Source organism: Hypanus sabinus, chromosome 1, assembly GCF_030144855.1.
Source record: "Hypanus sabinus isolate sHypSab1 chromosome 1, sHypSab1.hap1, whole genome shotgun sequence".
In the NCBI taxonomy this organism is placed as follows: domain Eukaryota; kingdom Metazoa; phylum Chordata; class Chondrichthyes; order Myliobatiformes; family Dasyatidae; genus Hypanus; species Hypanus sabinus.
Genome location: NC_082706.1, coordinates 164,789,083 through 164,802,246, shown reverse-complemented (window position 1 = coordinate 164,802,246; position 13,164 = coordinate 164,789,083). Strand labels below are relative to the sequence as shown.

General features: G+C 38.5%; 1 protein-coding gene across 1 annotated transcript in view; it reads left to right on the top strand.

Annotated features, from left to right (window-relative positions):
• prkdc (protein kinase, DNA-activated, catalytic subunit) overlaps window positions 1-13,164 on the top strand; it is a 235,195-nt gene that overhangs the window by 25,868 nt on the left and 196,163 nt on the right. The window contains exons 7-13 of the mRNA XM_059980547.1: window positions 861-960; window positions 1,053-1,108; window positions 2,009-2,039; window positions 7,590-7,747; window positions 9,062-9,208; window positions 11,103-11,267; window positions 11,906-12,074. Coding sequence (XP_059836530.1) covers window positions 861-960; window positions 1,053-1,108; window positions 2,009-2,039; window positions 7,590-7,747; window positions 9,062-9,208; window positions 11,103-11,267; window positions 11,906-12,074 — 826 coding nt within the window. The remainder of the gene's footprint in view (window positions 1-860; window positions 961-1,052; window positions 1,109-2,008; window positions 2,040-7,589; window positions 7,748-9,061; window positions 9,209-11,102; window positions 11,268-11,905; window positions 12,075-13,164) is intronic.

The window sequence follows — 13,164 nt, the reverse complement described above, 5'->3', positions numbered from 1 at the left end:
TTTTTTTCTGATAGAGTCGCAGGCTTCACTTTTTTCATATTCTGTCTGCCATATCATTGCCCTTTGACCTAGTGTATCTGTGTCTTTTGAATCCATTTAGTGGCTGTTACAGACAACCAGTTTGGCAACAAATTTGGTTGCTCTCTGCACCAAAAATTTTATTCTTTTAACCAAACTTCTTAATTATAGAACAACCTGGTTCATTTTAATTTGTTACATGACATTCCTTGCCCTGTACTGATGTTATCAGCAAATTGTCCTTTGTTAAGTTCTTATTCCAAACAGAAATGAATGCTAGTTCATTTTCGTCTGTAACTGTTCTTAGTTTCACCAATGCAAGTTGAAATAAACAGAGTAAAACTCTGTTGACCTACTATCCAACTATTAGGAAATCATGATGGGTTGGTATCTGACTGAGCAGTGAAGTTCACCGCACACTGTTCCCACTCTGATCTTGATTTACTGGTGTAGTATCTGACAAGGCACATGAAGTTTGCTGCACACTGTTCCCACTCTGATCTTGATTTACTGGTTGATTGGAAAATGCATTGTTTTACTGTATAATATCTGAAAAATAAAAGGTATTAATTGGAATAATACACAATAGTCTGCAATATCTGCTGTTTCAGCACCACCAATGTTTTAAGGATACTGGATTATTGGAGTTTTGATCTATGTTGTTCTTAATAAATGGTATGTACAGCAATTTGCTGCTTAGATGGAAGAAGTTATGTTAATGTTCAGTAAAACCATTTTTTGTAAAGGCCAATTCCATGAGAAATGTGTTTTGGGTTTTCTTTTTTATCTTGTGACCTCACCTAGTCATTCTTTATGAAAACTGACTATTCTTAATTCCTCAGATGACTTCAGCAACAAGAGAGCCAAAACTACTTGTGGTGTCTGGGTGCCTTAGAGGACTAAAAGCACTTATGGTTAACTTCACTAAATCTGTAGAGGAAGGTTGGTATTTTTTGTTTAAATTATATTGAGATACAACTGCCTAATTTGGTCATAATAAAAAGGGAAAAATTACAAATGAGTTTGTTTTGTAGATCCGAAGACATCAAAGAGTATTTTTGACTATGCAATGAAAGCCATAAGTCGACAGGTTAGTTCTAAATTGCATATTTTTTTCTAGTACATTTTCTTTGACATGGAAAGATAAAAGAGTCAGTGTTTACTTTTGCATTGGGTGAGTTGAAAGGCTTGAAATAGTTATTAAGATGGTCATTGGTTAGCAAGATGTACCAGGTGGTTTGCCACAGGGGTTGGTGCTAGGCCCTTTTTTATTTTAACAAATTGTGTTAGTGATAGAAGTTAATAAAGTTATGAGAGGCAAAGATTTGAGTAGATTTTTTTCCCAGAGTTAAAATGTCTAAAACTAGAGGGCATGCATTTGAGAGAGGAAAGTTCAAGTGATATATGTGAGGGAAATTTTTTACACACAGAGAGAATGGTGGGTGTCAAATGTGCTGCCAAAGACAGTAGTGGAGGCAGGCACAATAAAGACTTAGGAGACCCTTATACAGGCACGTGAAAATTGGAAAGAACGGAGAAATATGGGCAGAAGGGATTAGGAAATTAGATATTCCAAATTCTTCTTGCCTACTGGAGAGAGCTCATGCAGGGTTTCCACATCCGGGCCCGAACATCATAGGTTTGAGGCCCCCTCTGTTACTACCACAGTCAGAGTTCCTGTATGGAATATTGAGCTTTAATTCTTTGAAGTACCTGTATGGATCTGTCAATACTCGGTTGCTGTCTAGTCAAGTACTTTTGTCTGTTGGGTATGGATTGATCAGCAGTTATGTAGTGATTTAGATCTCTCTGGTCAGTAAACAAACTGCTTAAATAAAAAATGACAATTTTTGTGAGAGGAATTAAAGAAACTCAGTCCTGGTTACATTGAATAAGAAAAAAAATATGTTACCTCTTGTGAGTTCAGAAAGCAACTCTAATCGGTCATTAATGCCATAATTTGTCAACTTATGTATGTTTCTTTTACCAGACTGACATGAAGCGATATGCTGTTCCTTTAGGTAAGGTTTCTTTATTTTGTATCGCCTCTTTGCATTTGACATAATAATAACAATCTGAAGTTCATTTGCTCCAATTTCATGGAGTAATGTATTTAATATTCTGGTATTATTGATTGCAACTGTGACAAGTTGTAGAAGTGAAGAAAATATTAATATAGGTTGACCTTCTATAATCCGGCACCATTGGGACCTGAGGAGTTCCCGATTAGTGAAAATGCAGAATTACAGAAGGATCACGTTAAGCAATAGCTAACCGCCTCATCATACCTTTAAAATATCGTGTAAATTAGTACAAGTTAGATAATAATGAAAGAAATATTAAATGAGTAGCATGTGAAATTTTAATAAAGTAATATACTGTACAGGTACAGATAAAATAAAAGGTACAGGTAAATGTACAGGAATTAACATACAGAACAGTTGAGCACTTCTGCTTCTAAAGTGAGACGTTTAATATACCTTCAGGCAAAGTTACATGTCTGCAAGTGTGGGGTTGTCAGGATCATCAACATCTTCATCTTGAAAAATGAGTAAAGCATCAGGTGCTGAAACTGGCACAACAGTTTCTTTAACAAACTCTGCTGCTGCTTCCTTGTCTGCTGAACGTTTTTCGCCACACACTGCACAAAACTGTAAGCCTGACGCTGCTTGAACCGAATAAGTCAGCCTTCACTATAGTCACACTCATAATCTAGTCCTAGTTCTTCATGAAACGCTTCTGCTTGTTCCTTCACCGTATCTCCAGATAATTCAACACCTTCACTTACACGAAGATTAAACCACGTTATCAGCACTTTATCTAGTTCCGAACTTCTTCCGTCTTTCATTGTTTTTCTTACGCACATCCGTTCCTTTGAGCAACTATCAGCAAAATAATGTAGCAGTTTTTCATTCTGTCTCTTCATATTGTACACTGGAAGAGCCAATGTTGTAACATTCATATTCAGTTTATTGTCATTTAGAAACCACAAATGCAATGCAGTTAAAAAATGAGCCAACGTTCCTCCAGAATGATATCACAAAAGCACATGACAAAACAGACTACACCAGAAAATCCACATAACATTTGGCAATCCCCAAATCCAGAGTCCGGAGAGGCTGCTGTGTATTAATATCACGCTACCATCTTAGCACGTTCCCCGGAAAGGAGCTCCAATTCCACCAGACAGAACAAGACCAAAAACTAAAGCTACAAGACCTGCACGAAATCACATAGTTACAACAGTGCAAACAATAGCATAATTGATAAAAAACAGACCATGGGCACACTGAAAATAGTCCAAGATGTTAAAAGACTTTAAGTTCGAAAGGAACCACCACACAGTTTCCACAAGTCCTCAGGGTCCCGACAGACTTGTCATCCCATGCAGGCGGCAGAAGGGAATACCCCCGCTATGGACTTCCACGGTGCTGCCCAACACAGCCTCGCAGATGCAGCACATAATGAAAGCTCTGTTGAACCCAGCCTCGCAGACACTGCACATACTGAAAGCGACCTGGCCGCAGCAGACTCCGAGTCCATCGAACCTCCGAGCCAATGACCATCCCCTCCGGCACAGCTTCTCCGAGCACCATCCTCTGTCGAGTGTATTAAGAATCCCCCGCCAATGGCAACGCAACCCTGAGGACTGGGGGCCTGTTCTTCTCAGCAGAGCCCCAGACCTCACAGCAGCAGAAACAAAGAAGGTCTTCCTGGAGATTTTCAGATGATCCTCCGTGCTCCCACGTCCGTTTTTCATCAAATTAGGATTGCGCACGGCACCCCGCTTAACAAATAAAACAAATAATATATCAGCTCTGGAGTGGCCGCTGTAAGCTACATCGTGCTGCCATCTTGAACCGCACAAGCTTTCCACCGATAGACCACTGTCCTGTTTTTTCAAGAGTTCAACCTTATCTTTAATGGATGATGTGCGGTGTTTTTGCTTCACAGCACGAGGTGCATTACCTTTACTCATTGGAGCCATAGTTGGGGCTAAAAAACAGAGCAAATGATGTTAACAAATGCAAGAAAACAAGCAGGAATTGCCTGTGTGTGCTTACAAGAGCACGCTAACACGTGAATAGGTCTAGCGCGGGGGTCGGCAACCTGCGGCTCCGGAGCCGCATGCGACTCTTTCATCTCTGTGCTGCGGCTCCCTGTGGCTTTGGAAAATAAATGATGAGTATTTAATTAAAATGTATTTTATGTTAGTTTGTTAGTTTTTGAAATGTAATTCTAAATTTGAAGATTATGGTGATCTTGTACAATCTAAATAAAATGTTGTAGCAACCCATTTCCTGGCACATCCGAACCGGCTCACATTTAGCCAGAGTTCTGGCTAAGGGAGATAGCCTATAGGGGTTTGTGAGTATGTGTCTTTTGGAGCATCTGCGCCCACGGGGGGGAGGCGGGTTGAGGGAGGCTTAAAAGCAAGGCTGTTTCGTTCGAATAGAGTTATCTTTGACTGCAGTTTACCGACTCCGTGTCGTTACTTTAGCGCTGCGTGTAGCACACCACTACAACGTGTTTTTTATCGCTATTAATATATGTCACCACTGCCAATGCCTGACACCCGCCAGTGCGCGATTTCTTTAATTTTTCGATCCAAGGTAGGCTAACTATGGAGAATTCTAAAAAAAGAAAAGTGACTGAAGAAAACAGAACGTTTAATGATACGTGGGCAGATTCATTTGCTTTCACTGTTGACGAGACTGGTTTACCGGTACGCTTAGTATGCAATGAGAAACTAGCAAACAACAAAAAGTCAAATGTCGCAAGACATTTCCAGAATAAACAAGCAGCCTTTGCTTAAAAATATCCGGATGGAGATGAGAGAAAAAAAGCCGTTTCGGAACTGATGCGGAAGGTTGAGCTGAGCAAAAATCATTTCAAGAAGTGGATGAAGTCTGGAAAATCAACTACATATGTTAGTTTTGTTGCCGCTCAGGAAATAGTCAGGCACGGGAAGCAGTTTACAGATGGTGAATATATAAAAGAATCTTTCATTAAGATTTCAGAACATCTATTCACGGACTTTAAAAACAAGACTGAAATTGTGCAGAAAATCATGGATATGCCCCTCTCTGCAAAGAATGTCAAAGACAGAACCATAAAAATGGCAGAAGACATCACAAGACGGCAAATTAAAGACATCAATTCAGCTGTGGCCTACTTGATTGCCTGTGACGAGTCTAAAGACAAAGGTGATATTAAACAAATAGCGCTGTTCTACCAGTATGTAAACTCTGCCGGGCCACAGGAAGAAATGATTGAATTGATACCTCTAAAAGGCCAAACATGGGGGGAGGACATCTGTGAGGCTGTCTTGAATTGTTTAAGAGCCAAAGGAATAAAGACCACCCACCTGGTGTCAGTAGCTACTGATGGGGCACCAAGTATGACAGGAGCGCACAAGGGATTTGTGGCTTTACTGCAGAAGTCGCTGGACAGAAAGCTGCTGACTTTTCACTGCATCTTGCACCAAGAGGCACTGTGCGCTCAAACATTTCCTCCGTAATGCACAGAAGTAATGGATGTTGTCATTCAGATTGTCAATAAAATAATGGCTAAAAGTTTAAATCACCGTCAATTCCGTTTGTTACTGGACGAGCTGGAAAGCGCATATTCTGATCTTCTGCTGCACAACAAAGTCCGGTGGCTGTCAAGAGGGGAGGTGCTGAAACGCTTTGTCGCGTGTCTGGAAGAAGTGCAAACTTTCCTGGGCAGCAAAGGGCTCACCTTTCCTGAGCTGGAACAGCCAGAGTGGCTGGAAAAGCTACACTTCATGGTAGACATGACAGTGCACCTGAACACACTGAACACAGCTCTTCACGGGAAAGGACACACAACCCTGCACATGTTGGAGGATGTTTCGGCATTCGAGCGCAAGTTGACAGTGCTTGCCAGAGATTTACAGAGTATTTACATTCTGCAATCATCGCAATGCAAACATCGTTTGGGAAACGCTTCTGTGAGTTCAGAGAGGAAAAAAACACATTATCCTTCCCGGTCACTCCCCTAAGCATCGATCCATCCCTACTGAATACGACTGCATTGGCAGGTGTGAGTCAACCTGATCTTGAGATGGAACTGGCCGACATAGCCGACAAAGACATATGGGTGTCCAAGTTTAGACGCTTGACAGCAGACCTTGAAGATGTTGCCCGTCAGAAGGCCGTTCTTGCTCAGAATCACAAATGGAGTGATATTGAAAACCTCCCAAAACCGGACAAACTTGTGTTCGAAACATGGAATGCTATCCCCGACATTTATGTAAATATTAAAAAGTATGCGCTTGGAGTCCTGTCGATCTTTGGATCCACATATGTATGTGAGCAGGTGTTCTCCAACATGAACTTTATTAAAAACAAACATCGCGCACGCCTCACAAATGACAGCTTGCGATCCTGTGTAAAGATGAAGGTGACGTCATACAGCCCTGATGTGCAGACGCTGTGCGCTGAGGTCCAGGAGCAGAAATCCCATTAACCAAGTATGATAAATATTTTAATTGCCTATTATTTTACGTATATTCATATTTTTTCATGGTTCAGTGAAATAGTCCTTTTATTTTTCAGGTTGACAGCTGGCTGACGTTATTTTTGGTTTGCTGCTGGCGGACAATTTAAGTTCGGCGTTTTTCATAAATACAAGAAGGACTCAAATAGACATTGAGTATTTTATTTAAAAGTAACCTTCAACCCAACGTCTTTTTTTCGGAGTTCAAAATGTTTTTGTTGAATGCAGAAATGTAATTTCGTTTTCTCTGCAGGAGTTCATCGATTTCATAAATGCAACACATTATAGTTTGTTTATACATAGCATAAAGGCAAAAAAAAAAAGTTGTATGCAGTGTTATTTCATTTTAAATGTCAAACGGGTTTTGTGGCTCCCAGTGTTTTCTTTTCTGTGGGAAATGGGTCCATATGGCTCTTTCAGTGGTAAAGGTTGCCAACACCTGGTCTAGCGCAACTAAAACAATACACAGCAGATTGGTACGGTGGCCCAGGAAATTTGAAATCAGTGCCGGATTATCAAAAGAAGAGAATTGGTGAAGGTCTACTGTACCATCAAGATAGGGAATTTGAATACTTGAAACATAGCCATTGCTTCCCTCACTTGTCTATTATTGAAGGTGTTCATGCATACTAAGGTATGGATTTTGTACATCTTCCAGAACTTGCCTTAGAGCGTGTTCTTAATATAAGGTTGACCTCTAAGAATGAGTCGGCTGTTGAAGTGCAGAGGCTATAGCAGTTCATCCTGTCCTCATTGTATGTGTGTGAATGTTAACTTCCAGCAAAGCTCACTGGATAGTGACTGGGAATGAAAATCATTTAGTATTTCCCATGCACTTGATGTAAAGCTGATTTTCATCTGGCCAATTTGGATAATCTGTATGGTTCAATCACATCACATTATGTAATTTCCGTCTAACCACTCATTTCTCCCATTGATCAATTTGTCTTGAACCATGTGTATTATTGCATTAGGAAGAGGGAATTAAATATAAATAATTGTAGGATATTCAAGATTTTATTGTGTATTTTTTAATATCTTTTGTACAGCTGGAATGCGTCTATTTGCATCGCATTCTAACCAATTCAGCAGCTACCTCCTAGACAACTATCAAGTCCTTTTTGAAGCAATGTCAGTATGGTGTGGCCATACTAATGCTGAGATGAAAAAGGCAGGCAATGCTGCTCTTGAAAGTTTCCTTAAAGAGGTAATTAATCTTCCTTACTTCGGTATTCTAATACATATCTGACATAAATCAATAAAATAAATTTCCATTTAATATGCTTCGAAATATGACAGGGTGGTTTCCGTTTGCTCACATGTCTTTGTATCTTCAGCAAAGATTATTATGATATACTACAAGAAGGAGTGGCATTTTCCCAGTTAAATTGCAGATTTGATTTGGAACCTGTTTCATAATAATTAACCTGCACAAAAAAAAAGTGGTTATTCTGCACAACAGGTTCATACTGCTTTTTCCTCTTCACAAGCTTCTCCTCATTCCTCTTCATCTAATTCTAGTAATATCCCTTTCTGCCCAATTTGCCTATCTGTCTTTCCCATATACGCCTCTATACAAAACATTTCATCAAACTCATAGCACCCTCCACGTTCTGAACACCTTTTAGGTAAAGTCTTGAACTCAGTACGACTGAGTATATCGTGCTCAGATCCTGCTTATGTTTTCCTGAGATTCAGTTTCCTCAGTTTTGGTATTGTTCAAATACCTTTCCAATGCATGTTTTCTGTATTATGAAGAGGTGACAATCTTCACAGTACTACAAATTTGAGATTAACTGAATTCTGAATTTATCTTCTCAAAAACAAATCCTGCTATTTATGTGCTTTTTGTTTATGGTTTTATTTGTCTGCATTGTCACTTTTAGTGTGTTGTGTACCAGGCATTATAGGTAGAGACAGTTAACAAAACTTCATTGTTATTAATTCTAGCCCTACAGGAATAAACTCCAGTGGTCTGTCAACCATTTTAGTAGTTTGTAGTTGTTATGATCTTAATTGACCATGTTATTGACATTTAACTATGAGCACTAATCTATCTTCTCAGTGCAAAAATATAATTGTTTCAATATTATGTATTTACTTTTCCATCAAAGTAGAACAACTCCCTTAATTGATATTTTACCATTTGCATGTTCAAGTTCTTTTCACTTTGGATCTTCAGTTAGTTCATTCTGAAAATGTAGATGTACGTTTATTCAATTAGTATCAGGGTGTCCAGGATCTTTATGATTGTAACCTGTTTGCACTTTGATATAACTGTAAAGTTGACGGTGTTGAAATGGATGCTAATTAAACAGAATGCCTAATTTTTGCCCTTCCCTTTGAAACTGTTTTTCCAGAGGTGAAAAATTCTGTAAGGCTGCATTAGAGGATATTATGACCAGTAGTCTTATTTACCGATACATTCACACACAACTCGGACCACAACTTTTCCTAGATTATAACAGTGTACATGAAAGTAGGTAAAACAATTAATTTGTTTTGTCTTTTTCATACACAGATTGCATTACAAGTGGCAGAAAATGCACATGTGCATAAAGATAAGTTGCAGTACTTTATGGCACAGTTTTATAAAATAATCCGGACAATGGAATCAAGCAATAAAGAACTCTCAATTGCTATTCGAGGATATGGACTTTTTGCAGCGGTATGTTTCTCAGTTGTTATGTGAGCTCCTCCTTTGTATTTATAAAGTACATAAATAGGAATATTTGTGTAAAGTTAATCACACTTTACAGGAAAAGTGAGTTTCAGTAATTGGATGTCATTCTAAGTAAGTGAGCTGTGAGAGAATGAAAGCTATCTGCCACTATCTCAACAAGTGGAACTTCAAATGTATAATTTCCCTGCTGTTGAAGTTTAGCCCCACAAGTAAAATTTACTCGATTTAACTGGCAGTTCTACTGAGATTCCAAAGAATGGTTGATGAGTTTTGTAAGATGTCTAATTTACTGATTAAGTTTCAGGGAAGAGATTATTTGCACTGTTTATAACAGAATTTGAGGCACTCCATTGTTGTTATTGAGTATATTTGTAAATTTTGTTGCATTTTTTAGCACATGACCTTTAACAGAGGATTAAGAAATCGGAATGATTTCACAGTGCCAAGCAATTATACCAATTGAGTTTATTTTTATAAGAGCAAGATACTTACTGAGTTTAGATAATATATTAAGCAGAATTGTGAGTAGATGATTTTTTCTTCTCTGGGCACGTAATTGTATTGAATATCATTACGAATGTTGGCAAATGTTAAATATGAAGAGATAATTACAAAAGTAGTATTTAATTATATTATATAGATTATTATTTTGCAGTACCCTCATATAAAGTCCGGTATTATCTACTTCTACCACGTTGCTTTTGTTTTTCTTCTGGTTTTGATTATCTAATTTCTTTTGAACTTTACTTTTCCTCATGAAGTGTCAGTTTAATTACCTTTTTAATGACGGTGGAAGTGCTCATTCCCGCCACATCATCATGAATTGTTCTGTATCATCTTTGTTTCATCATCTTCTTAAAGACATCTTATTCTAATTACAATCTCACCATTGATTTGTGGATGTAAGAGAGCAAATGCTAGAATTTGACGCAACTAACGAGATGGTGGATGAACTCAGCAGATTAGGCAGCATCTGTGGAGGAAAATTGACAGTCATCAATTTCAGTAGAGACCCTTCACATCAAGTCCAGTTGAAGGGGCCCGACTGAAAGCATCAACTATATATTTCCCTATTTCCGGTGCTCTCTCACCCACTGATTTCTCCAGCATCTTGTATTTTGTTCACCATTAATTTGTATAGTTTTATCTTCTGCTTTCCTCCTTTATTTTCACTTTGCATGTTGTAAATAAACTCTGGGATCCATTGATCTTCCCTCTGTTCAAGATCCATTTATGTCACCACCTCTCGCTTTCTCCCGCAAATTATTTCAGCTGTTTTATTTATTTTATTTTGCTTATTATGGAACTGTATATCAACTCCTTTATCTTCTCCCTAAAAAAAGTATTAATTTTATCCACTACGCTCTATATTATTATAAAAGCTCAGCGTTTTACCAGTTGCGCAGTGTATGTGCATTGCTTTGATGTCTTCTCTGCTTTTGACAATTTATATTGACCTTTTTTTGGGTTTTGAGAGTTTTAATGCAACCAATCAAGATTTGGAATGCTCTGCCTGAAAAGATGAAGATAGATTCATAATATAAGAATAAATTGTTAGCGCAATGAAACAAGGGTGTGTTGGACAGTTGCATTTTTAAGGAAAACTGAGAAATATTTGAAGCAGGTACACGACTAGGGGGAGATGGTGGGTTAATATCATTGGTTCTGGATGCCTTATGAAAGGACTTGATTCGACAAAGTACAGAACAGTTCTAAAGGGCTAGTGATGTAACAAATTAATCAGAAATATTAAAGACATTAACATCAACAAGTTTTACAATATTTTTAAATAATTGCACTTTGGTTCTTGTCTTAACTTTACCAAAATTAATAGAGTCTAAAAGGTTATTTAATTTTAATGCTTTCTCTATCATTTTAGCCCTGTAAGGCTGTTGGTTCAGAACACGTTAACTTCATGTACACGGAGTTGATTCAGCGTTGTAAACAGATGTATCTTACAGAAGCAGATACTGAAGATGACAATATTTATCAGCTTCCCAGTTTCTTAGACTCCATTGCATATGTCATCTTCCACATTGACAAGGTATGTATATCTAATGTTGTTTCCTTTAGAAACATTCCATGTTTGTCTTTTGTTAATGAGATTTTTATCTTATTTTCAGTTTCATTTGCACCCATAATTTGATTTTAAATTATATTTTAATAGCTAGAATTAAATTGTGACTTAATTTCTTAAAATTAGTTTACAGAAAAGTATCTTGTATACCACTGGATCCAGTCCCTGTGGCATAGAAACCATGTGCACCAGTGCATTTGTCAAGATTCGTGGAAGGAATACCTTAATCATTCATGTTCCTGATTAACAAAGTACTCGCAGAAATTGACCAAAAGCAAGACTTCTAAAATATCACACACAAAATGCTGGTGGAACACAGCAGGCCAGGCAGCATCCTGACAAAGGATCTCAGCCTGAAACGTCGACAGTGCTTCTCCTTATAGATGCTGCCTGGCCTGCTGTGTTCCACCAGCATTTTGCATGTGTTGTTTGCATTTCCAGCATCTGCAGATTTCCTCGTGTTTGCACTTCTAAAATACCTTCATTTTTAAAATATTTTAAAATTATCAGAGAACAAAAATTTCTGCTTCAGCTGTTTGAAATGAGAAATTTATTGAAAAATGCAGAGTTTATATCTATGATTGGAATTTTTTCTTCTTCTTCAGGTCCCTGGAGTTTATACATCGGTGTTAGAACGTCTAATAGTGGTTCAGATGGATGGCTTCCCACAATATAGCACAAAGATGCAACCAGTTTGTTGTCAATCCATTGTTAAACTCTTTATTGCTTTGGCTGGAAAAGGCCCGATGCTCTGGAGTTTTATCAGCACAGTAGGTCAGTGTAATTGTTCACTCCCATAAATATATTAAACTGCCACTTTTCCATTTGGCATGATTAGCAAAATATTCCCTAAGGTTTCTTAATGCACATCAATTTTGAAGATGTAGTTAGTTTGCAAAGGAATGTAGCTTATACAAGGGAGAACAGCATATTTTGAACCACTCCCATTTGAAATTTGAGCGGGAGAACAATAACAACTATAATACTAGCATGGATAAAGCAGGAAACAGAGCAGGAATGAAGAGAGCCTTTTCTGATTGGCTGCTGGTGACGTGGTGTTCTGCAGGGCTCAGTGTAGGGACCACTTATGTTGTATGTCAGTGATTTGGATGATGGAATTGATGGCTTTGTGGTCAAGTTTGCAGATGATATGAAGATAGGTGGAGGGGCAGGTAGTGTTGAAGGTAGTAGGGATGCTGCAGCAAGACTTAGACAGATTAGGAGAAAGGTAAAGAGGTGGCAGATGTAATACAGTGTCAGAAAGTGTATGGTCATGCACCTTGGTAAAATGAATAAAAATGTAGTCTATTTTCTAAACGGGGAGAACATTCTAAAATCTGAGATGCTATGGGACTTGGGAGATCAACTTGCCAAAGTTTAACTTGCAGGTTGAGTTGGTGGTAAGGAAGGCAAATACAATATTAGCATTCATGTCGGGAGGACAAGAAAGTGAAAGCAAGGAAGTAATGTTGAGGAAACACTAGGAAATCTGCAGATGCTGGAAATTCAAACAACAACAACACACAAAATGCTGGTGGAACACAGCAGGCCAGGCAGCATCTATAGGAAGAAGCACTGTCGACGTTTCAGGCCGTGACCCTTCGTCAGGACTAACCAAAAGGAAAGATAGTAAGAAATTTGAAAGTAGTGAGAGGAGGAGGAAATGCGAAATGATAGGAGAAGACCGGACGGGGTGGGATGAAGCCAAGAGCTGGAAAGGTGATTGGCAAAAGTGATACCGAGCTGGAGAAGGGAAAGGATCATGGGACGGGAGGCCTCGGGAGAAAGAAAGGGGGGGGAGACATTGACTTTTCTAACTTCCATTAATGCCCCTCCTCCCCTTCTTACCCCATCCCTGACATTT